At 28.3% G+C, this 26,364-nt stretch overlaps 2 protein-coding genes across 2 annotated transcripts; both read left to right on the top strand.

Annotated features, from left to right (window-relative positions):
• The first annotated feature begins 2,028 nt into the window (after window positions 1–2,028).
• Window positions 2,029–17,865, top strand: LOC145187514 (RNA helicase Mov10l1-like). Its single transcript, XM_090073449.1, has 21 exons — window positions 2,029–3,466; window positions 3,583–3,674; window positions 4,035–4,107; window positions 4,201–4,404; window positions 9,973–10,090; window positions 10,315–10,413; window positions 10,498–10,603; window positions 12,077–12,120; window positions 12,661–12,752; window positions 13,027–13,085; window positions 13,661–13,714; window positions 13,845–14,065; window positions 14,242–14,478; window positions 14,913–14,981; window positions 15,092–15,282; window positions 15,404–15,551; window positions 15,720–15,863; window positions 15,956–16,063; window positions 16,448–16,588; window positions 17,130–17,222; window positions 17,376–17,865. Exons 1-21 carry the CDS (start codon window positions 2,565–2,567, stop codon window positions 17,763–17,765), a joined length of 3,585 nt encoding a protein of 1,194 aa, XP_089929575.1. The 5' UTR covers window positions 2,029–2,564; the 3' UTR covers window positions 17,766–17,865.
• Window positions 17,866–18,068: 203 nt separating this feature from the next.
• On the top strand, window positions 18,069–25,950 carry LOC145187816 (complex I assembly factor TIMMDC1, mitochondrial-like). The gene is made up of 8 exons (XM_080064298.2): window positions 18,069–18,241; window positions 18,351–18,516; window positions 18,595–18,683; window positions 18,792–18,859; window positions 25,063–25,141; window positions 25,247–25,372; window positions 25,482–25,661; window positions 25,830–25,950. The coding sequence occupies exons 1-7, from the start codon at window positions 18,174–18,176 to the stop codon at window positions 25,612–25,614; spliced, it is 729 nt and encodes a 242-aa protein (XP_079920424.2). The 5' UTR covers window positions 18,069–18,173; the 3' UTR covers window positions 25,615–25,661; window positions 25,830–25,950.
• The last annotated feature ends 414 nt before the right edge of the window (window positions 25,951–26,364 follow it).

The following is a 26,364-nucleotide window of genomic DNA, read 5'->3' as shown; positions in this document are numbered from 1 at the left end:
TACAGAGTTCCAACAGTTATTTGTATGTATCCAAAATTGTAAAGCCTTGTGGCTATGAAAGGTACTAGTGGTTACATTGAATTAATCTGCACACTGTACTTGAGAAAAGTTTTTTAGGCTTATAAATCTGTAAATGAAATGACTATTTTTTAACACTAACTCGTATGGTATTTACCACTAACCTTTTAAAAAAATTCCTGATTCCATAATTTAGCTGAACCATGTAAATATAAGTAATATCAAAAAAGGTGCTTGGCCGAAACCTTTTCTGGTCTCATCTTGCTTACCATCAAATTAATAGTTTATCATTCAAAAAATGACAAAAAATAAAAGCAACAAAAAAATTAAATTTTTTTACTGCAGTGATTAAATTTCTTTATATTTAAAATGATCCTCAATAATGTTCACATAGCTTTTATCATAACTGATTCTCAATGTTGTTAATTCATTTTTAATCATTTAGAATTAACGTTAATTTTGAAAATCTTCACAATATTAAAATGTTGTTGAGCATTACATTTTAAAAAAATATTGATTTTAAAGGTTTTAGAATTGCCATGGTGCATATTTCAATTATCTTGATAATTGTCTTCTTGCAAATCAAAGAAGACAAAAAAAGCTTGAATTTTATATTAATTCTATTTAACATCTCACTTGATTTCAGTTCCTTTAAAATTGTCTAACTGTGAACTGAATGTGTGATAAGACATTCTAAACATTTTAAGTTTCTTGTTACTAAGGATTCAAGGTTCAAAAGGTTGATGATTGAAGACTTGATGATTTAAGGTCCACAAGATGTAAAGAAAAACTCGCTTACATTTTTCAAAAGCTTTTTGATGGCGATTTGATTACTGCACGTTTTCAATCAATAATTTTTATATAATGAAAGAAATTTTTAAAAAATCAGGGAGATTCCATGTTCGTTTATGTTTAGGAGCTATATTTTCCAAATCACTTGATGTTTGAGGTGCTCTTATGTAGTTATTCTTTGATGCTTCCTAGTTTTGGAAACAAATTTTAGGTATACATTGTGATACAATTAATATATACATTATTTATAGAGTAGTTATTGAATAATTAGTATACATTATTTATAGAATAGTTATTGAATAATTAGCATACTGCCATACTTGATTAAAGATGGTATGTGAGTGGGTCTTCTGAAATATCTAAATAGATGATTTCCCATTTATAAAACCTCAGGCTTTTTTTTAAATTAAAAATTTCTTTAAATTTTTAATCAAATGATTCTTTTTGTTGATTTCCTAGAGTTATGCTGAAAATTGAGGTTATCGCATAAACTAATTGTCATGATCAATTGAAACTCGCTGAGCGAACTTTTAATAAAACACAAAGCCTTAAAACCGAAAGCCTTAAACAAAAGCCTCATTATAACAATTCAAATCAATGGAGTAATATGCAAAAAAAAAAAAAAATAGTTTTCAATATTTATTAAAATTAAAAAGATAATATATAAAAACTAGAAAATATTAGTTAATGCTTTTTGTTTATTGTCGTTTTTGTACTTTGGATTCCTAGAGATAGTAAAACTTCTTGTTGTTTGCCGCAGTTTTTTACAATACACAACAAAAACTGTATGTTTGAATTTGTTTTTAAAATATTCTTTTCTCAGGTCTGCTTTTTCAGACATCCGAACTTGATTAAAGACAAAGATCTTTTTATTTAACAACATCTAGTCAATTTGAGGTTGATAAGTCAAAAGTTAGAATTAATTTGTTCCATCTCCCATTTTAAATGGTTAGGAGAAAATGCGTTAATAATTTTAGTAAGTAATGATTACTTTTTAAATACAATATATTTAAAAAATTTTGTTCTAAATAATTTCGTTAAATGTAAATTATTTAAAGGATAAGTTATTGTTTCTTTAAAAAGTAATAATAAAATTCTGAGTAATTTTTATTTTTAGAAAAAAATCAATAACTTTCTTTCAACGTTTAAAATGGCAGATAAAACAAAATAATTCTAACCTAACGAGGTCTTATGCAAAACTGTTTTAACATTTAGTTCCAATGAGGTCCGTAAAACTGTTACACAAGAATATCCACATGTTCAATGTTAACTACTTTTACAAACTTCTGTGAATCTGAGCTTAAATTTATACTCTAATTTTAAAATCAGTTACAGTTGTTAATCAAAAAAATTATTAAGGTCTTTTTTTTATAAATTATAGTTTTTAACTGTTTACTTGTAAAATGTCTAGGAACTATAGTCATATTACAAGTAAACAAACCTTAAGAAAGTTTATAAGTGCAGTTAAGGCTATCCACTAAGGTATTTTTTATCGCTCCCGCTATCTATAAACCCTAGAAAAAAAGTTTAAAATCATTTTTATTCAATAAAATTTATTTTTTGACCTTAAAATATATTTTTTGGTCTGTCTTGTAAAAAAACTTGTCAACCCAGATGTATTATTGTTATTGTCAAAAAAAAAAAAAAAAAAAAAAGAAAAAAAAAAAGAGAAAAAAAAAAAGAAAAAAAAAAAGAAGAAGAAATGGAAAGAAAGCTTTAAAGGTATAACAAGCTATTAATCATAACAAGTGGAAATGTCAGAATTTTTATCTGGAGTTGTCAGCTTTCTATCAGGTGGAATTTTTGGCAGTGTAAGAGTTCAAAATGATTCTTTTAATGAAGAAGAAATACATAAAGTACAGCTACAGACCACTGAAAAAAGGAATGAAAATGATTACAGTTCATATGATGGAGTAGTTACAAGTTACTTCAACAACCGTGGTTTGATTAACAATGAAATATATTTTTCACAAAATGTAGTTATTGGAAATGAACAACCAAAAATTGGAGATAGTGTGTTTGTCGAAGCAACACGGTTGCATAGTGAGGGTGGTTGGGTAGCTAAAAAAGTCCAAATTTTAAACTTATGGGATACAGATTCAGATAAGGCTGTTAAAAAACCAGAGAAAGAAACCTTTGTTGGTTCAGTAACTTTAGTTAATGGCAACAGAGTTACTGTATCTATAAACTCAGATTTAGTTTTAACTTCACGCAAATTTAAAATTGGTTACAAACCATTTTGTGGTGATTGGGTAAAAATTGAAGTGTGGAGGCAGTATGAGTCAAATGAAAGTGCTTTTTTAATTTCTGAAGAGAATGTTATATGTGTTTCACCTTTGAGAGAAAAGAAATTCCATGGCACTATTACTGAACTACTGAAAGGTTATGGATTTATTAATGAAAATATTTATTTCTCATTTGCAGTATGTGAACGTGGTGTTATTTTAAATATTGGTGATAGTGTTGTTGCAGATATCATTGAGTCAAAACAACGACGTGGAGAATGGAGAGCAACTTTTGTTTCTCGCAAAATGTCTTTTCAACAATGTCTCAGAAAATTCAATGAAAGTATAAATCAACACATCTCTATCACTGATAATCTAAATTCTGGAGATTTACAATTAAATTGTAAAAGTTGCATTGAAGTTTACATAAGGTTACTAACTACACTCTGTAATGTTTTTATCTCTGTAATTATTGTGACCATCATGTTGTAAAGGTTAAAATGTTTATGTGTTAACTATCTCATTGTTATCTTCATAATATCCTTAGTAATACAGGAACAGAAGCCAGTATGTTCCAAAGTGTTGAACAGTTTAAAGAGGTCCAAGGTTTTAGTTGTGATTTGAAGCAGAATGTATCAGGTTTAAACTTATTAAGTTCCTTTAAATTTCTACATTTGAAAATAAAATTGCTTTTTTTTTTTAATTCTTGTTAACTTGAATTATTGAAATTTTGGCTATGAGGAGCAAAATCTTTTTATATTCACTGCATTGTTATTTTTTAATTTTCCCTGTTTTTAATATTCCATTTAAATAGCAATATCATTCTTGTTAAGTGTGTGTGTGTGTGTGTGTGTGTGTGTGTGTGTGTGTGTGTGTGTGTGTGTGTGTGTGTGTGTAGACACACACAAATTCACTTAACAAGAATGATATTGCTATTTAAATGGATAATTTATAAATAATCATATATTTATAAATAATTGTATATATGCAATTTTTAAGACTTAGCATTGCATCAGTCACAGTTAATTCATCCTGGAGAAAGAAAGCTACTGAATATTGAATTCACTCCACAGTAAATCCTTTACTTTTTTTTCTTTTCTGCTATCTTTTCTGTCATCTTTTTTGATCATCTTTTTTTAAACAATTGCTTTTGTAATCAACATAGAAATTTAGGTAAAGTTGAAGTTCCTCTTGTTTTCCACTTCAATGGCTTTGATATTTCACACAAAGTTGCAGCTAATGTTGTTGATCAGTTGCAAGAAAGTTTAAAAAGTAAAACACCTTTTAAAAATCCACAGACATTTTTTGGCAAAAAAATTAACACAAGGAGTAGCGCATTAAGAACAGTACCAGGACAGAAACCTGTGAGGTAAATTACAACTTTGATAATATAATTATACTAATATTTGATATTTGTATCTGTTATGAATTAATTGCTTTTTTGTTTGCATATTACTTTTTTAATGTTTTTTAATATTCTTATAATATCTAATATTTATATAATTTATAATTAAGTAATGCATTACTTAGTTTGATCATTGTGAAAGGAAAAAGAAAAAAAAGTTAAACTAAATGTACAGTGATTCTATATTAATTCAATGAGACTATTTAACCATACCGATTTGATTTTGTTGAAATTTAGTACAGTTGAAGAATTCAATGAAATGATTAACCTGGAAAAATTTGCGCCCCCCCCCCCCCCCCCCACACACACACACACACAACCCAATGTAATCTTTAGATTTATCCAAAAATAAATAAATAAAAAAGCAATAATTTTCATTAAAACTAGATAAAAAAACAAATTTAAAACATCTGCCAAAAAAAAAAATTTTTTTTAATTTTTTTTCTTTAGTGTAGCCTTAGTAGATGCTCTGTTTCAAAAATAATGGTGACAACATCTGTAGTTTAGGAAATATTCAACTTTTAGTAATAGCACTTTTCAACAAGATCATTTGTAATCAATCTTTAGATTTTTTTTTGTTTAAGGAAGTAATAAGATAAAAATTTAAACAAAGTTTTAAAATTTAATTGTTATTTTCAATTTAGTTAAACTTTAAAAGTTCATTAGAATCAAAATAAAAGTTTATTTTTATTCTGCACCAGTCAGACTTTATATTATTATACAATCATCTAATATAAATTCTTCTGAATTTATTCTTTAGTTGTTAAATTTCCATTTGGTTGTTAAATTCATAAAATGTTATTTTAAATTGAAATTTTTCAGCTGGGTCCACTATTTAGGATTTTAAAATATTGCTTGTTCTCAATGTTTATTAACATGATTTACATGTTTATTTTTGTAAGAGATAAATGTTTGTAACAGAAAAACAATTGTTTTAAAAGAATTGAAAATGTCACGGAATTGGAAAAGTTTTCATTTATAAAAGTTAAATTCTCTTCAGGTACTACATCTATTTCTTAAAGTTATTATTTTTTAACTAATGGGCTAAGAGGAAGAGCTATTATAACTTTTTCATTTCCACAGAAAGCAAACAGGATTGTGAAAATTTTGAGTTCACAACCACAGAAGAAAAAAGTGACAATGAGGATGTTGTAACAAGTAGTATTATTTAGTTTTAGGTGAGATAGAAAGTAAACAGTTCTTTCTTTCTCATCTAAAACTAAGTAATACTTTTGTTATAAACTTTGTCATAAAATTTAGAAGATAGATCAATTAGGAGACATTTGGATAGCAAATGCCATATAACTTCATATACAAAGGGAAAGACAGAAGTAAACAAATAAATATGAAAAAGTGTTAAAAAGAAGTGACAACAGAGTAAGCTCACCTGGTTTTGGGTTTTTGAAATTTTGTTTTCTTAAACCAAATAGTGTATTATTGTAGGAAATCAGGTGCCCACAGTATGGGCACCAGGGTTTCAACCATGTTTGCTTTATTCACCAAAATGCTAATTTATTGTTGATGCCTAAACTACAAACTTAGAATTTATTTGAACTTTTGGTATGCATCAACAACCTATCTGTTCTACTGTTTGAGAGCAACCAAGATATCAATTACACAGATTTTTGCACAGCTCTTTATATTCTTTCAATTGCTCTTCAATTACCGCCTATTTAATTGAATGATTGGTTTCAGATTGTAATTTCTTGCAAGGTGGTCTGAGTTCTTACATTTCAAAGTCACATTTTAAAGCTCAATATTTGTTTTGGTAAAAATGTCTTTTGACTGGGTGATTTTACTAAAATGCCATATTTAAAGAAGATTGAGATTTTTTCAAATGGTTGTGCAGGCCAATACAAAAGCAAAAAAAAAAATATTTTAAAACATTACATGCATCAATGTGAATTTTCTTTGAAAGTACAATAAACCTTTTTGACTAGCATGATTAATCTCCATGTAATGCTATAAGAGGCAGATTTAGAAGAGACAAAACAGATGCAACTCTTCAGAGACTGTTAGATATGTAGATTATAGAACCATTGAAAATGTTTGAGTCGTCCACCAAATTTTAAATTGATAATCTTTACATCAGTTCTAACATCAATTTATACCACTATCCTTTATGAAAGCTGGCAATCGAAATTTCAGATAAGTCTAAAACAGATGGTATGATGTATGTGGTTGATAAGAGAAATATTATTGAAGTAGTTGTTAATGAAATTTCACAGAATCAATATGTTGCTTGTCTATATGACAATAACTAGTGGTTTGGATAGTGGAGAGTGCAAATGAAGAAGAGAAATATAGTAACATTACATTTAAGTACCCTCATAGCCTTCCACTGGCCACAATTTAGTAATAAATCTTTTCACTGGCCACAATTTAGTAATAAATGCATCCTATGAATGTATCATGCCTTTGTGTACCTATGAATCATGATCTAGCCATCATTAAAACACCTCTAAAAACTGTTAATGACAATAAAATTAGATGACCTTATAGAAATAACAAGTTCTTGATTTGAAAAGCTAAATATTTGAATAAACTGTAAAATATTATTTAAAGGTATTCAAGTTATGTAGATTTTTTTGAAATTTTTTTTTATCTATTGAACACCTTGATGTTTAGATTTCAGTTACAAATTCCCAGTCAGAACTTGTTCAGGTCCAAATACTCAAACTTTTTTCACCTAAAAATTCAAACATGCACATATTTAAATTTACAACTTTTGTAAATTTTTTAACAGTTTAAGCAAAAAAATTAATTACAATTAAATGTCCCATTCATTTTTGTAGTGTGTTAAAGTAACATTTTAAAAATTTAAACAAAAAACTAAATATGTAAAAAAATGTTTTTAAATTGTGGTTCATTGCTTTTAAATTTGATTTAATCATTTGAAATCTATTTTAACTAAATTCATTAGTATATTTTTAAATAATAAAGCTTGTTATGTATTTTTAGTTGTTGATGTAATCCCATGGTGATAACCATTTTAAAAAATTGTTTAAAAATTCTAATTAAAAAATATAAGGCAAATAACAGTGACTTTGAGCTAATAAAATAAAAGATTTTCAGTGTAAAAAACATTAAACAGGAATTAAGATACTAGCACAACTAAAAATCTGAGACATGGGGCTATTTGAAATTCTCCGAAGAGTTATAAAGATAATAACATTAAGGCATTTAAAAACAAAGCAAAAAATAGAAATTTAAAAGTGTAATACTCTGGCCTCTGAGGCTGCAAGAAACAACCCTGTAGCTCAAATACAGTGAATTGAAAGTTTTTTCTTGAATGACCTAAAAGCTCTGCCTGAAATTTCGAGTCTATTTGGTATTGATGGAATCAGCCTTCATACAATTACCAAAACTCAGTAAAAAACAGAAGGTATATAAACTTAAATCTACATCTTATCTTAACATTCTAAGAGATTGAAATCCTGTGTTAATCTTTTGGAATGTTAAAAATCCAAGGTTCAATACCAGCAGCAAAAGCCATTAAATTGATCAGTGGTGAGTTTAATTCACTTAATTTGAATTTGAACAAGGACTTTGTAGCTTCTCTTACTGATGGAGCTAACTGGAAGATAAAATTGGTTAAGTCACTCAACCTAAACATCAAATGTGTTAAAAAAGCTAATGCACATAATTATGATTAAAATTCTGTCAATAATGATATGGAAGCTGCAAATTCTGGTCACAGTGACATTGATGATGAAGATGGGGCTGATTTTGTCAAAGATTTTCAAACTATTCTTGCAGTTAGCAAAGATTCTATTTCATTATTGAAACTTAAATATCAAGAACCTTTTGCAAAAGTAAGAAAATTGGAAAAAAGTTTTATCAAGAATATGATAAAAAAAATAATAGTTTTTCACCAGTAAGCAATAATGATTAATTTCTACCAATTAATATTGAATGAATTAAAATTATGATTCAATGAAAAGAGAGGAGCAGTACTATTAAAATGCTTAAAAGTTTTTTTGGAAGTGCAAACAGAAGTAAAAATACCATTGATTGATAAAGATGTTGATTTTTCTCTAACCAAAAATGGCATAACATTAACAAACTTTGTGTTGCTTTAAAACCACTGAAATTTACTATTAATGCTCTTTCAAAAGGAGATGGTGATGATTTTGTATTTTGAAATTGTGATTGAATTTACAAGAAAAAAACTTGATAAAGCTAATACACTTATAAGTCAACTTGTCAAACCACTGTTTGACAAGTTGACTTATAAGTGTATTAGCTTTATCAAGTTTTAAAAAAGAAGCATTGATTTAATTCATCTCATGAAATATTTGTCGATTCTGAATGTCTTCAATCAAAAACAATCATTTTGGCAAGAAAATTAAAAAAAAAAGATGACTAACCTTGCCACTAAAATCATTCAGTGAATATTTCAGCCATCTGATGATAGCTCTAATGATGGCAAAGAAATTAACACTGCTAGTATAACTGATAATGTGAGAAATAACAAAGTTGGATTGAATTCGGCTCAACAACCCAAATTGTTTTTGTTCAACAATCAGATCTTGAAATGAAACTTGTCCACCAGGATATTGGATCAAACCTTACAAAAAAAAAGGTCTACTTTCTAAAAATCTTCAAACTGATAAACATCAAACCTACTACATCTGTAGAAACTGAGAGGGCTTTTTTTGTCTTGGAATATTTGCAACTAAAACAAGACATTTTTTAAATGATGAAATATTGTTGTTGTTTTTTTAAAGTAAACTGTAAAAAGGTTTTAGTGACAGAAGTTTTTGTTATAAAAATTAAACAAATAAATACTTTTCTTACTTACTTTGTATTAATTTTGTATTCTTTATTATAGAATATTAAAGCTCAAACGAAAAAGTTCTGGAAGCTCTAGTTGCTAATAATTTTGCTGAAAAATGCTATTACTTAAAGTTGATTATTTTCTAGAGATAACACTATCATTTTTTTTTTTAAATAGAACATCTACTAAAGTTACTTTAACTAAAGAACGTTAAATGTTTTCTTTGACACTTTTGCTTCTTTGCAAAGCAGTGTTCAAACTTGCTTAGTCTTGAAAAATGTAGCTTAGTCTTGAAAAATGTTGCTTAGTCTTTAAAAATGTTGCTTAGTCTTTAAAAAAGCTGCTTAGTATAGAAAAATGTTGCTTAGTCTTGAAAAATGCATAAAAAAATTTAAATTTTAAACATAAATGGATTCCCCATGAAAAACTGCATAATATATGCATAATATTGTATAATTTAGATAATAAGATTTAAAAAGTTTTTAAAATTAACTTTTGAAACTCATGTTTTACAACTCTGCCCGAAGTGGTAAATTGGGTAATATTTAAAATCCAAACATCATAAGAACCACTTTAAATTGGGTGTCCTAATTTCTCTAAGAAAGTTTTTTAATTGAATTCTTTAGTTGTACCACATTTCAACAAAATCAAAGAAGCATGGTTAAAAAAAGTTTGAAATAAGTTGAGTTGATAGAGAGTTACTCTGTTAAAAAAACAAATTCTTTGTTTCTTCTAAAATTATTTTCTCATAGAAAAAGAAACATATTTCTACCCAACAAGCTCGCACAGTATCCAATTCCGTCGTATTTAAAAGAGTTAGTGTTAAACTCAAGTGGAAATTTGGAAAAACTCATTCCTGAATTGTCACAGGTTTAAATCTTATACATTGCTTTAACTTATTATGGTTATATAATTCTTCGTATTGACACTAATTGAGTTTTTATCATACTCCCAGCTTTATCTTTATCCATGTATTATATCTATGTACAGTGAGAGCTAGAAATATTGCAAACTTAACTTTAAAGTTCTGAGCTTTTTTTTTTGAAATTTCCACTTTACAAGTTTGATTTTTAATTATATTTCTGTTATTTAAGCCTCTTCACATAAGCAATTATAGAAAAAAATTATCCAGTCTTCTCTATATTGAAGAAATCCAAAAAGATGAAGAAATGAAAGAGTTTGATTTAGAGATGGTCAGTACCTTTGTCTTTCGTTTCTTTTCTTTATTTCACATAGATTTTAATGTTCCTTCTCTTTACTTCACCTATTATTTTAAGGTAATATTACGTCCTGCTGGAGAGTACCTATTATTAAATGTTCCTGGGTTAGCCGAAGGTCGACCATCACTTCTTATTGGTGATAAAGTGATTGCTTTTTTTCATTGTGAGTAAATCTCCATGTACATTTTATTTTGTATAATTTAGTTTAAGGTTTAATAATACAAAGAATGTGAAATCTTTTTGTGGTAATTGAAGGAAAAAGCAAGCATATCATTGGATGTTTTGTCACCTCTAATATCATTGGATGTTTTTGTCACCTCTAATATCATTGGATGTTGTTGTTTTCTCGCAGCGAACACAACGTTTCAGCTCTACATTTTCTCTTCTCCTTAAAATTCTCTCTACAAAAAGTTTTCCTTCAATTTATACTATACAAAGAATCTTAAATATGCTCATAAAATAAACCGCTTAAACTATATTTACAACATATCAAATAAACTACGTCAATCAAATCCGCCGTAAATAGTTTCTTCACGCAATTCAATTACACTCCTCCTTGATCCTTCGGGATCACAATTAATTCAAAGCAACTCTTGCTTTGCGGAACATCACAACAATTGTTTCTTTTGCGGATCCAAATCTCAAATACCGCTTCTGGCAATCCAACTACAACGCCAGTCGCACCCTCTCGTCAGGCTACTCTGCCAAACACGAGAAACGTTTTAGATCAGCAAAAGAGACATCCATTTGTTCCTCATCTCTCATCTTCTGCTTCGTACACAAATCATGCCACGTAGGCATCCGAAGGAAAAACTCGATAAATAAACATCTTCGATTCTCTTCACATCCTTCTTATCTTCTACTCACAAACAATCGAAGACTAAGTATTACTTCGCAACAAAACTGGAAAGAGCACTGTCAACTCAACGCGTTGCTTCTCTGCAACAACTTTGGTTCGCTGCGACCAAATTGCGGCATCGGATATACCATCGTATTTTTCAAAGATGTTCTAATTATTCGAAGATGGCTCCATCATGTGGCCGGTTAGCTTGTTGTTTTCTCGCAGCGAACACAACGTTTCAGCTCTACATTTTCTCTTCTCCTTAAAATTCTCTCTACAAAAAGTTTTCCTTCAATTTATACTATACAAAGAATCTTAAATATGCTCATAAAATAAACCGCTTAAACTATATTTACAACATATCAAATAAACTACGTCAATCAAATCCGCCGTAAATAGTTTCTTCACGCAATTCAATTACAGATGTTTTGTCACCTCTAATTGTATTTTTTTTTTTTTTTTTTCCTGCTTGAACCTTGGTTATCACCTTCAAATATCAAAGAGATTTTCATTTTTCAATTTCTTTTTTTTTTAAATTGTTTTTCATTGGATAAATGTTCATCAAATACTGTACTGTTTTTATTATAATGTTTTCAATTACAAAGTTTTTAGTTTGGATTGCTTTGAATTTAAAATGTCTTATTAACTTTTATTATTTAACATTATTATTAGAAGTATTAATTTTTTTTCTTCTGTTATCGTTCTAAAACAAAAAAAAGAAATCCAAGTTGCAACTTCACATAAACAGTTCACTGTATTTGCAACATAAACAGTTCACTGTGTTTATTTTTTCAGCCAAAGGACAGGAATCACCTTGTTATGAAGGATACATACATGAAGTTAGATATTTTCTTACTTTCTAGTAAATGTTAAAAAGTTTTGTTTACATTGGTTTTCTTAACCCAAAAAGTTATAACAAAATCTAGAGAAAATCATTTTAAATTTTGCAAAAAGTTTATAAAATATTCTTCTGAGTAGGGATCAGTATGAGAACAAAGTCGTATGATAATTTTGTAAGCACCTGCATTCTCTTTGTTCTACTTTGTTCTACTTGTAAACATTAAAATGTTTTATATTAAAATTTATATGCTTTCTTACATTTGATAGATTTTCCTTAAAGCAATTCATATTTTGTAAAATCAAAATAAAAGCAATCATTTTTTAAAATCATTTTTGTTTTTGATAAACTAAATGTTTCCAACAAAAATGTCACTAAGTTAAAAAATCTTAGTGACATTCAAACATTCATTTGAAAATACATTTACCCTAAAATTACAGATTAATATGAGGGATTTTACATGTGGCTCATAATAAAAATTACAGCGAAGCAAAAGTTGTTGTAAAAAAATGTGGAATTTTTTTTTGTGTGCTACTTAAAGGTGCGCGCAGAAGATGTGTTGTTGAAATTCAGTGAAGAGTTCCATAAAGTGTATCGAAATGATGATTTGGATGTTGAATTCTACTTTAACAGGTGAAAAAAATATTTTTTTAAAATTTACTAAAATGTTTTTATTATATATTTAAATTTACTAAAAGGTTTGTTACCTATTAAAATTATTACAATGTGCAAAATTAAAGTTAAGGAAAAAAAGTTTAAGTAAAATAAAAAAAAACTAATTATTTCTTCTTATCAGTGTTTAATTACTCAATGTTAACATAAAATGAGTTTCTTAACTTTTAGTTGCTTTATTTTTATTTATTCTTTGTTTTTTTTTTTACTTTTTTTTTTTAATTACATGGTGAAGAACACCAGTAAGGAGATTTCATCAAGCAGTTGAATTTGCACTTAATCTTGGAGAGGAAGGTAGCAATTTAAGGGTTAATGCTTTATATTTATAAACCTTGTTACTTAAACAATTGTTAATAAAGGTAAATGCTAAAATCAAAACCCAATAAACATGACTTCATAAAAATGTCGGAAAAGCTTAAGAATGATTTTTTTATTCATAACTCAATAAAAAATCTTTGTTAGGTTTGATTTTACCCATAAGAATTCATATAATTTAAAAAATGTTTCTTTGAATTAACAAATTTATGAAGAATAAGCTTAATTTTAGTGAGAAAATTGACAATCCAAAACTTCTACTACATCTCTTGGTGTGATAAAACTTGATGTTAAATTTTACATTGTTGTAAGGCATTATAGGCAATAAAGGAATAAAAGGCAATAATAGGCAATAAGGATGATCAAATGGAGCATTAAGATTAGTTTTTATTGTTAGACTTAAGTTGCTTTAATTCTATAACAACACAAAAATCTTTTTAGTTGAAAGATTGATATTTTTATCTTAAATTCTTTCATTTAACAGTGTAATCATAGGAAATATTAGAAGAAGAAGAAGAATAAAAAAATGAACTTATGAATTTTTTATTCAATAGTTTTGTTTCCTGTCAATGTTGAGAAGAAAGCTCCTCTAGTTGATCTTTCAAGAGGTAAGATTGTATCAAATCAAAGACTGCATCGAATTGAAGAGCAATTTATAAAAGTATGATAAAGAGAAAATACTAAAAAAATACTTGCTCATATGAAAAAAGATTAATTTTTCTTCTTGCTTTTTTTTAGATGTCTTTGAACCTTTTAACAAAATGCTTAATCAGCGACAAATAGCTGCTGTCAAAAATATTGTGGAAGGTTGTGGAAGACCATTACCTTACATTTTATTTGGTCCTCCAGGGACTGGAAAATCAATGACTGTAGTTGAGTCAATTCTCCAAGTTTTTACTAAAATTCAACACAGCAGACTCCTGGTTTGCGCACCTTCTAATTCTGCTGCTGATTTGATTGTAGGCAGTTTTTTTTTATACAAAGCTTTAAATACCTTGTATTTTACTTGTGTATGTGTTTGCCAGCATGTTGTCTACTTGTAATGTCTAAATAGAATTAAAGAAAATGTATTTGATTAAAGACTTAAAATCTTGAACATACTTAAAGGGCATAATTGTATTTTTGTGTTATTAAGGTTGAAAGACTTCATAAGAGTGGTGTCCTGAACAAGCAAGATATGGTTCGACTGAATGCGTTTCAACGCAATTTGTCAAACCTCCCTGAAGGTATTGATCAATACTGTATAAATGATTCTGATAATATCAGTGCAGCAATTCGTCTTCGAATCATAATAACAACATGCAGTATGGCTGGTTTCTTATATTCATTTGCTTTAAAGACAGGTCATTTTACCCATGTTTTTGTTGATGAGGTTTGTTTTTATTTAAAAACTTTCAATATAAATCAAGTATAAAGCACAGCACAATGTTTTGTTAAAAGTTTTGTAAAAGCATTAATTTTAATCTGGGATTTTCCAAAGAAAGCTAGCTACAATCTGCAGAGGTTTTCTGCAGATTAGTAGCAAGCTTTGGAGTTAGAGTCTGTGCTGCAGCTTCATATTCTTCAGTCAAATATTTTTCTATCTCATGTTATTGTTTTTGCACTTCAGAGTTATCGTTTAGTAATATTTTATGAATTTTAGGTGGAGGGAGTCTTTTAAAATTATCTTTTTTTTAAAAAGTTTTCTTTTGAAAATTTTTTTTTTTTTTTTTTTAGTAAGTTTTTTTTTTTATTAACATAAGTTGTTTTTTTATATACAAGTTTACTGTTCTGTTTAATTTTTCTAATTTTATTTAAAATAATTAGGCTGGGCAGGCAACAGAACCTGAATGTTTGATCCCAATAGGTTTTGCTGCTGGGTCTGATGAATCACAAGTAAATCACAAATATATTTTGATATATAAAATAGAGTTATGGAACAATTGAAATTTTTATTTACAGAAATCTCTGAAATTATTTTCTGATTTACAATTTGCTAATTTTAGATAGTATTGGCTGGTGATCCTTTCCAGCTAGGTGCTGTACTTCGGTCAGATATTGCAAATGAGTTTGGACTTGGAATATCTTACTTAGAACGTTTAGCTTCCTTGAAACTCTACGAACGAAATGAAAAAGACTTTTCACATTGTGGAGCTTATAATCCACTTGTTATTACTAAGTTGCTGAATAATTATAGGTATTAATTAATACTTAATTGGATGTAAATTAGTTTAGTAAAGTAAAGCAAAAAACTAAAAAAAAAGAATTTTTTTAAAGTTCTTTTAAATAATTGAAAAGTTTCATTTGACTAAATTAAGATCACATCCTTCGTTGCTACATCTATCTTCAAACATCTTTTATAACCGCGAACTTATTCCATGTGCAGACAAAAATATAGTCAATAAATTTGTTGGGGCATTCTTCCTTCCAAATAAAGAAGTTCCTTTTGTGTTTCATGGTGTTAGGGTGAGTTTAAATGTTATGTTATCAATTTTTTTTGTTTGAAATTTGAAAATGACTTTTTAATTTAACTAAACCTTTGTTTTTTAATTTTTTTTTAAGTTTTAAAATTTTAAATTTTTTTTTAATTTAAAAGTTTGTAAAAATTAATTTTACTTTACACTGTGTTTAAAGGGTGAGGATTTTCGCGAAGGAAACAGTCCTTCATGGTTTAACCCTGCAGAGGCAGTACAGGTGCTCAAGTATGTCCAAATTGTCATGGCTGAGCGATGCTTGCAGCAAGATGACATCGGAATCATTACACCTTACAAAAAACAGGTTTTTGGAAAACCTATTTTTAGCTTTAGTTTCAGTTTAAAAAAATCTTTTGTTTTTATTGTTCAAAATTAAAAACCCTTTTCCTCTTTTAGGTTGAAAAAATTCGTGTTCTTTTGGAGCAGTTTGATCTTAACTATATAAAGGTTGGATCAGTAGAAGAGTTTCAAGGCCAGGAACGAGAATGCATTATTATTTCCACAGTAATCTTTAAAAATTATTTTCACAATAATATTGCTCTACCCCAGATATATACATTACTAAGTCACATTATTTCATTTTTTACAGGAAAAAAATTTTTTTTTTTTCAGTTTTTTCTAAGTTTATATTATATTATATTGTATTATATTATTAATTACCAAGTATATATATATCACTGTTATGATCAAGAAGAGGGCATGCTATGTACCAAAACTACTAAAAGTTATATAGGGATCTTAAAAAAAAAAAATTTCAAAAAAATTGGGCTTAGAATGCATTATCTAGGGAACTGATTTAAGAATTATTTTATGATGTAAGCTTATTATTTTTTAAACATATTTACAATATAACTCTTTTTGACTGTCTATTTTCTCTTTGTAATATAGGTTCGAGCAAAGGAGGCCTTAGTAGATTTTGATATTCACCATAACATTGGTTTTCTTAGCAATCCAAAGCGTTTCAATGTGGCTATCACTCGATCACAATCACTATTAGTAATTATTGGCAATCCTTTTGTACTTTGTTATGTAAGAGATTCTTTCCTTTTTTTACATTATCTTAAATAGTAATTCAAATAACTGTTTAAAACTTCTTGAGAATGAAATATTTGCGAATGAAATATTTGTTTTTCTTTATAAATAATTTTAAATAATCTCTTTGAGAATGAAATAATTCCTTGAGAATGAAAAATTTTGTTGTTAAAATAAACTTTCTTGATTTTTGCTACTTATTAATTAACAATTTGAATATTGTTTTTTTATATTTACTATTTCTAACTTATTAATATTTAAATTAATAAAAATCTTGTTTTCATTGGCATCCTAATATTCATAAGTTTCATTGCCTAATGCAATTTTGTGGTTATGCAAATATTTAAATTTTCTTTTATTTTGTTGTTACAGAAGTTTTTCATTTATTTTTATATAAAAATAAAATAAAAACAAAACCTTGCTCAAAAAGTCATGTTTGTAATTTTTTTAGTTTTTTTTATTTTTATTTATTTATTTATTTTTATTATATAATTATTAATTCTTCTTGTTGAGCAATAAATTAAAAAAACATTTATAGGATGCATACTGGTGTGCGATGCTTCAATATGCAGTTATCAACAGTTGCTATACAGGATGTAATTTACCTTCTCTTCAGAATTCTCTTGTTCAGGTTCAAATTTTTACTTAGTTTTCAAATTTTATCCTTTGCTTCTTTACTTTGTTTCTTTACTTTGTTTCTTTACTTTGTTTCTTTACTCTTTTTTTTTTGTTGTTGTTAAAAAGAAAAAAGTTAATGTTCCAAATTTTAAAAAATTAACTTCAGGAAAATTTTAAACAAGCAGCAATCTTGCTTGGTATTGAAACAGCGAACTATGCACAGCAAACATTAAGCTCTGTAGATGAAAGTGGTAATGATGACATTGACACAGTAGGAGATTCAACTTGCAAAAGAGATCAGTTTGTAAAAAACAATAAGCTAGAGAATTTGTCTTCTGTAAAGAGACTTGATGCTGATCCTGATGATAATGTTTTAGCTTCTCGCTTATCTAGTAGTGACACCAACAGTACACCATGTGAACCAACAAGCAATAAAGACATTGACAGGATTCAGGTTGACTCTGCGTTAGATTCTTCGAGTCTTAAGCAGCCTATAGCATCAATCAACAAACGAGAAAATGCTCTATTACAAGCTATTAAAAAGAAGAACAGCTGATAAAATCCAAAACTGGAGTTTATGATCAGTTAAACAGAAATTTTATTTCTTTAAATTATTTAACTAAAAGTTTTCTAGTAATATCAAAAGTTCTATTTTCCATTATGTTTTATTTTTACATTATTTTTTATGTTGAACATGAAATCTGTTACTTCTATTTTATTTATACTTTTTTATAGTTGTATGTTTTTTGTTTTATTTAATTTGTCATTATTGTGTACTTTAAATCATATGTTAAATTTTTTTCTAGAAATTAAAGTAAATCCTAATAACCTTCAAGAGCCTCAACAATCTTTTTAAAGTATTTTATCAATATTTTAAAAAATTGTTTTATAGAACTCAGCAATTCTAATGGTAATAAAATTGTTTAGAATTTCAGTGCATTAAATTTAATGGGAGCTTTGTAGGATGCAAGGAAACACTCTAGAGAATGAAAGTGCAATATCTAAACTCTCCAAACTATTTACCATAGATAAGTATGTTTTGCACTACTTTTGGAGTGTTTTTCTTAATCATAATGATAAAATTAACAGATACAATGACCTCAACGAGGATCTTTAAATGGTTTTTTTTGTTTCTCTTTAGTGAAACTGGTTTACACCATCCAAAAATGTTATTAGTAGACAGAAGTATTTTAGCCGGTTGCTTGGCTGGGTTTTTTATTGGTGGTAGGATCGGTGCTCGTGTTGGAGCAGTTGAACATATTGAAAATACAAAGTTAGAAGTTTATAAATCTGTCACTCATGCTCATGTACGTATGTATTATTTTTTTTGATAACCATAAAAAAATTTGTTTAAAAGTTTTCAAATGTAATCTGTTTATTAACAGAGACAATATCATGGCAGAGTGTTCTTGGGATTCGTGAAAAATGGGTGCAGATTTGGTTGGAGAGCAGGTTTATTTTCTGGATTTTACAGGTAAGTAGCTACAGATTAGCTTTTTCTAAGAATAATAGATATTTGTTATTGAAGTTTTGTTTAAAAATATTTATTCTAAATTTTTGTTCTAAATTTTTATAAAAAAAGTCTTGCCATGGTTGTGTTAAGCGAGACAACAAATAACAATGATAGCCTTAACTTGCTGGGAGCTGGAGGTATTTATACTATTTTTTTTTGTTAATAAAAACTGTGTAAACTAAATTTATCTTTATAACTGGTGTTCACTAAGTTCTAAAACATAACTTTTAATTAATGTAATCTATTATATAATTAATATAATAAGTGTAAACTTACATAATTAATATAATTAGTATAAAGTTAATATAATTAGTATAAATTAGTTTAACAAATTACATACTTTATGCTGTTAAATTGTTATACACATACTTAAAATAATACTTTGTTTTACAAACACTATATAAATTACAGGTATTGAGAATAAGAACAAGAGATATTCAGAATTTGATTGTCCTTTTCTATGAAAATGATAAAAACAACAGGTAAAAGTAAAAAATCCATTTGTTGAGTGAAACCTAAACTGACATTATATAGAATTTAATAGAACTATTATGTAGCTATTGAAACTGAAACTATTATAACGTACACAAGATGACTTGTCAACTCTTCATATAAATAAATGATAAAGCGAAAAGGGTTAAGTTAAAAACAACAACTGAGAAAAGACGTACACAGGCTTATTCAACCTGCCATATAAAAAAACGATAAAGCGGAAAGAAGACAATGACCGGGAGAAGACTTACACACGAAGATTTATCAATCTATCTTGTAAGCAAATGATAAAACAGAAAGAAAAAAAGTTAAAAACAACTGAGAAAAGATGTAAACACCAAGACTCATCAACTTGTGTATGTAGAATAATTAAGTGTTTTAAATCAGAAAGGGAAGCAATAGATAAAAAAATTCTGGTTCACTGACTAAAACTTTCAATAAGAAAGGTGAATTGGTTTAAAAGTAATTGTCAAGCAACAAGCTGCTTCAAATGCTCTCCATTCTATACATGTATATGTATGTATGTATGTACGCATATATGTATATATGTATGTATGTATGTATGTATGTATGTATGTATGTATGTATGTATGTATGTATGTATGTATGTATGTATGTATGTATGTATGTATGTATGTATGTATGTATATATATATATGCATATATATATTTATATATGTATATATGCACATATATGCATATATGTGTATATATATATATATATACATATTAGGGTGGGTCGAATTTTTTTATCTTTCCTGTACATGAATAAAAAGTTGTCTTGGCATCAGTACAGTATGAAAATAATATTTAAAGATTTTTTATGAAACGTTTAGGGGTCCCAACTTTTGATTAAAGCCTTACCTTATTTGATGTATTTTAACCATTTCCTTGGTACAGTCTAAATACGTACCAACTATAAATCATGGACTAAAATGCGTTGGCAAATGGTTTAGCACCTAACTACAAGTGCTAAAAAAGAAATGGAATAAATTTTATAACGTTATTTACATGTGACGTCACCAACATTAGCAACAAACCATGTGCTGGATTTTTTAGAAACAAGCAAAATATCTAATATATTATTTTGTAATTTTATTTTCTTCTTTGCAATAATAGATCTATAGTAAAATTCAAGTAGGCTAATATAGATGTATACTACAGTAGGCTATAGTTTAGACTGTAGAAAGATCACTTCGTTTAACATGTAGGCCTATTTATGAGAGGGCTAAACATATTATAGTCTGTATAAATATTGGAATATTTATTGACTAAATTCTTATGAAAAATTGTTTTAACAGCTTTTATTTATTGTAACCATAACTTGTTGTAGTTTTTTTTATTATTTTAGACAAATATAATAAATATCCATATTTATGTGTACACGAAGTGCAACTAAACATCCATTGTTTGGACAGTTAGTTGATCTTCCTGAAAATCAAATCCCATCATATGAAGACGTTATTAAGGCGTTCTATTATAATCAGAAAACAGTATTAGAAATTAGCTTGCAAGAAAGATATTCAATTTTAGCAGACAGAGTGAAATGTATTTATTCAAAAGCAAGTATTCCCACAATAGAAGTGAATAGCACAATCATTAGGGTTAGAAGACTTATGGATAAAGTACATACACTTGAAAAATATTCAGATGCAAAAAGAACATCAGACACGTTCACTGAAAAGTTGAATTCTTTTCAGCAGTTATTTGACATTTGTACCTGCAAATGCTTTGATTCGGGCATTAGAGATAGGAACTTATGCACGTGCCCACTGCCAAATAAAATTCCATTGATAGAGTGGGATTTCTGGGTTGACCAGAAAACTGTTAGAAATATGATAATTGGTGGAGTAGACAAAGAAACGACAGCAACACTGGAAAAGAGACAAAAACGCAAGTTTATGAAATTAGTGTGTGATGAAGCACAGTCAAAAGAGGTTGAATATGAAACTGAGAAAGATATTGATGAGGATGAGCGTAACACATCTGAAAGTAATTATACATCAGAGGAAGAGACAGTATCAGTGCAGAACAGAAACAAGTACAAGGAATTATGTAAAGCAGTTGATCGATGCAAAATTAGCAACAGAGATACATGTCTTATTGTTAATGCTGTTTTAAAAGACCTCAGTATGTTGTCTTCAGCAACAATTCTTGATCCTTCAAAGCTACGTCGACAAAGGAATTTCTTGAGAGATACTCTGGTTGAAGAACATATGCAGAGCAATAAGGAATTTTGCTGTATAGGCTTTGATGGAAAACAAGACGCTACATTAGTTGAGAGTTTTGGTTGTAGAAGAAGTAAAAAAGAAGAACACTATAGTATTGTCTCGTATCCAGGAAACATATACATCGATCATGTAGTTCCTGAAAGTAGTAAAGCTGCTGATATAACAAAGGAGTTAATGTCAGTTATTATAGAGACAAACTCCGTAGAAAGCATTCAAGGTGTTGTGTGTGATGGCACAAATAATAATACAGGTAAAAGCAACGGAATCATAAGAAAATTGGAGGAGAACTTAGGTAGACCATTACAGTGGTTGGTATGCCTTCTACACTGTAACGAGCTGCCATTTAGAAGGTTTTTGGCAGGCGTGGATTTTGCTCGAACTACAGGACCTTCCACATCGACAGGTACAATTAGCTCAGCTCTAGAATATGATCCGAATGAATTGCCTGTCGTTAATTATTTGCCCATTACTGGTAAGGTGACTGATTGTGATGAAGCTGTCAAGAAGGATCTTAGCACAGACCAACTGTACTTTTTGAAAGCATGTCTAGCAGTACAGCGTGGACGTCAGGCTTCTACAGACATTGATTTCCTCGAGAAGAGTTTACCTGGAAATATAAGTCATGCTCGGTGGTTGACGAAAGCGAACAGGATTTTGCGTCTCTACATGTCTAGAGAGGTGGCATCTGAACCTCTCAGAAGAGTAACGCATTTCATTTTGAACTTTTACGGACCCTCTTGGTTCAAAATCAAATCAAATTCTTCTTGCCAAAATGGTGCTAACAACTTCTTTTACTTAGTTCAGTTGTTTCAGGAACTTGATGCATTAGATCAGGCTTTGGTTCGTCCTGTTCTCGAAAATAACTGCTACTTTGCACATGCTGAAAACATTCTGTTAGCTGCAGTTAGTGATAGTGATATGGAAGTCCGTCGTTTTTCAGTAGAACAAATAATAAGAGCAAGAGAGAAGCAGACTAATAGTAACATACCGGTTCGCGTCTTTGATAAGAAGGATATAACATTAAATTTGGCTGCGACATCGTTCATTAACATGATTGACTGGGACCAGAGTAATGTTACATCTCCTCCAATGCTATCACACCTTTTAAATGATCAACTTACTTACACACATCCAATACTACTGCCCGATGTTCCATGTCATTCACAGGCAGTAGAGAGAACAATTAAAGACGTTAGCGCTGCGAGCTGTAAAGTTTATGGGAGAAAGTCCCGTCATGGCATGGTGTTACAGAGTAAGAAATCCAGATTAGAGATACCAAAAATAGACAGCAAGAAAGATTTTATTAACAGTTAGGTTAAACAACTTTGTATTGTTGCTGTTTAACATTGATTCGTTACAGTTTACATTATTTTTAATTTGTAATACATTGCAATACATTACACTAACATTAGGTATTTATGTAGTCTTTCTAGTCAGAGTTGGGACCTGTAGACACTGTCCATAAAATAAAAAGTGAGGTTTTTTCAAACGAGTACATCAAAAAGCAACTTTTTAGACATGTACAGGATCTCCAACTTAATATTTTTTACATTTCGACCCACCTTAATACATATATATATATATATATATATATATATATATATATATATATATATATATATATATATATATATATATATATATATATATATATATATATATATATATGTAAATAAAATAAGCATTCTTTCATTTTCTGTTGTAAAAAAAAACCAAGACAAACCAAAGCTTAAATGCAACTAGGCCAAATTGTGGAGTATCTGTCAAATACAGGAAATAGCTGTAACATAAATGAGTGCATAAGTTGGTGTTTTTTATGATATGTATTATATGCTCTGAAATGTGTGATAGAGTGCATACATCAAAAATTTGAGTGAATGATAGCAGAACAATAAAAGTAGCAACCAGGGGCAACATATCAAAGATTAAGAGGATGTTCAATCATCAAAAAGGGTGCAAAGAGTGTTGTCTGTTAGGTTTAGTATAAGCCAGCAAGGCGCCATCAGTAAGATGCATTAAAGATTCTCAAAAGTACCTGTTTTGATTCTACACTAATAAGTTTTATAGTGCTTGAAAATCCCCGTTCCAAACAATCACATTGAGATCACTGTTTTCAAACAGCAATATTTCTTTTGTCTATTTTGAGTATAATATCTTACATCATATTTGATTGCTATCACAAAAGACCTTTTAAAATTTCCCTAGTGTTCTCATCTGTTACACCTTACACCTTACACCTTACACTTTACCATCTGTTACACCTGATATTTGAAGTAAGTCTATGGCTAATCCACTGTCATCAGAGGTACTTTTTAAAGTAGTGATAGTAGCTGGCCAGCCTAGTAAAGGTGCATCTTGCAAATCATGACTAAATTCATTTTTAACTTCTTTTTTTTATTCACCACATAATAGCAGTATCAGCAACAAGCAAACTTTCAGTGTCAACAATGTGCCTTAAGGTGACTTATTGGAATAAGAATATCTTCAACTTTAGAAACTCAGTTTCAATGTGTAATGAATAAATCTGACTTTATAACTGTTAATCCAATTTAGCTCTTTTTCCTCACATGATTTGCTATCACTCTATCAAATGCTCTTCAACAACATCTTGATAAAATTAGTCTCTACTTGCAGGTAGTAATTCTATAATAACTGCTTGAGTTTGTGTTTTAAGTTTCTGTGTGAGATAAATTACTGGAAGTAGATTGTTTCATCATGGCTCCAATCACTGCTGTGGTTTACAAGTTTAATATATTTTTTATTTTTTTCATTTTTTAGAAAATAAGCCTTAACATATCAATGGAGTTTACATAATGTTCATTGTCTTAGGTCTCATTGGAAAAACTTGGAAAGTCTAACATAGTCTATAGCAACATATTAGTTGTTAAATTAGTCAATATGGGTTTGGTTGGGTTAAAATATATCTTAGTAGGTGAATTGAGTTAAGTCAAATTGGGTTGGAATAATTTCTAGGTTTAAGTGAAGTGACAGTTTGGCAATGTTGGGCAGGATCAAATATTTGGTAGTTACTGTACATGTTCCAAGTCTCCAGTTTTAATTGTGACATTTTAGAAATTTTTAGAAATGTCAATCTTGGAAAAGAAAGGAAGAAATTTTTTTTTCAACATTTCATATGTATAAAAAATATATTATTTTGTACCAGAAAATAGAAGAGCTACAAAGCTACAATGATTCTAAACTTATTAGTTAGTCAAAAAATTGTTTGTAAATCAACAACTGATTAGTTGAACAGCCTCAACAAAGAGAGCAAAGAAAACAAAGCCTCAACAAAGAAAACGAAGAAAATTCAAACCTTTAAATTCTGTAAACATGAATTATGTTTTCTAAAAATTTTTTATAGGGACATTTTCAAAAAGGTTTTGTAATTATAAATGGTATAAAAGTTAACAAAAGTTTTTTTTAGTAAAAAGAAACTTTTTAAAATAATTTGTCTTAATAATTGTATGTTACAATAAGTTTGTCATAAGCATAATTTGCAATTGCATATATCATATCATATTAAACAATTATACATTATATTTATAACTTATTTTTTACAATTATAACAGCTATACATTATTATAAACAGTAATTTTGTGTTATGTATATTTCTTCAGCTCTGACTGGAGTTCTATACAACTGTTTTTCGGGTTGGAGGAAAATGGTGGTTGGTGCAATAATAGGAACTGGCATGAGGTTTTTTAATTTCTAACATTTTTTCTTGGTACTTTAAAATTATATTGTATTAACAAGAAGTTATGATTTATCATCATCACTCTGTTTTGTTTTTTTTTTCTCCAGTTTTCCTTTTGCTGCTTTTATTGGAGTTGTGAGGTTTATAGTACCTAAAGAGAAGAAGGAAGATATCAACATATTTAAACTCTTAAGCTACTATCCTGTTACTGAAATCGATCCAAGTTCGAATAGGTGGAGAAGTACTTGCTTTTTTCCAGATTTTTTTTGCTAATATGTAATTTATTTTCCCAGTATGCATGCAATTTCAAAAATTTTATCATGGCTATTATTCTTATTATAGTAACAGCAGTTTAGATGTTAATAGCAATTTGGAAGTTACTGATGTCATTGATAATCTTCAAGTGGCACTTGAACAATATGATGAAATCACCACTTTTCAAGAAGCTGATGCATCTCAAGCAAAACAAGAATAAAACAAGCATTAGCCCAATAAAATCAATTCATCACTTAGCAGCAAATTGTAAGTGCATTATGCTGCAAGATATTGCAATATAAAATAAACCTGTTTACTTTGCAATGCGATAACTGAGTGTAAAAATTTTAGAAAAAATGTATTATTTATTTTTGCAAAGATTTTTTTTATCTCATCACTACTGTTTTGATATTTTTCAATAACTCCCATTTTTAGTAACCAAGCAACATTTTTAACAATCAAGACACACATTCTTTAATTTTCAAACTGATTGCAATACAGATTGAAGATATAAAAGAAATCAAAGGAGAAAATAATAAAATGTTGTTATAGAGAATGAAGTTTTTTATTCTTTTTACCAATTTTTTTTTTTTTTATCATTAATGAGCATTTTTTATCCTACTAATATCAAAAATGTAAGTGTTTAAATAATTTATTCACTTGCAAAAGTGTTTTTACAAAGTACTTTTGATGTAAAAGAGAACTAACTTTAAGTTTTAATATCTTCTTGTTTGAAGCAGATATAATTTCTTTACAAAATTACAACTCCTGCAGTTTTTATACACAGTTTCTACAATATTTAAATATAACAGGATAATTTCTTTCAGTAAGCCTATTCGTTTGGTATTGACATTCATTAACAAACAAGTTTACTTTACATCAAAAGTCAAATTTAAAAATTATGATGATTACTATAAATTAATTTTATATCTAAGGAATTTTTACTTTTGTCTTTTATAAGATGGTACAA

Source organism: Hydra viridissima, unplaced genomic scaffold (genome assembly GCF_058129835.1).
Source record: "Hydra viridissima isolate aposymbiotic clone 2 unplaced genomic scaffold, HvirCarnegie_v1 scaffold_1, whole genome shotgun sequence".
Lineage (NCBI taxonomy): Eukaryota > Metazoa > Cnidaria > Hydrozoa > Anthoathecata > Hydridae > Hydra > Hydra viridissima.
The sequence above is the reverse complement of the archived record's forward strand: the minus strand, read 5'-3'. Positions and strand labels throughout refer to the sequence as shown.

Coding starts and splice junctions, on each gene's coding strand:
- LOC145187816 (XM_080064298.2), top strand. CDS start 18,174: ATGCAAGGAAACACTCTAGAGAATGAAAGTGCAATATCTAAACTCTCC. Junction 18,242..18,350: donor AAACTATTTACCATAGATAA/GTATGTTTTGCA, acceptor GTTTCTCTTTAG/TGAAACTGGTTTACACCATC. Junction 18,860..25,062: donor TAACTTGCTGGGAGCTGGAG/GTATTTATACTA, acceptor ATATTTCTTCAG/CTCTGACTGGAGTTCTATAC.
- LOC145187514 (XM_090073449.1), top strand. CDS start 2,565: ATGTCAGAATTTTTATCTGGAGTTGTCAGCTTTCTATCAGGTGGAATT. Junction 14,982..15,091: donor CTGGGTCTGATGAATCACAA/GTAAATCACAAA, acceptor TGCTAATTTTAG/ATAGTATTGGCTGGTGATCC. Junction 17,223..17,375: donor TTCAGAATTCTCTTGTTCAG/GTTCAAATTTTT, acceptor AATTAACTTCAG/GAAAATTTTAAACAAGCAGC.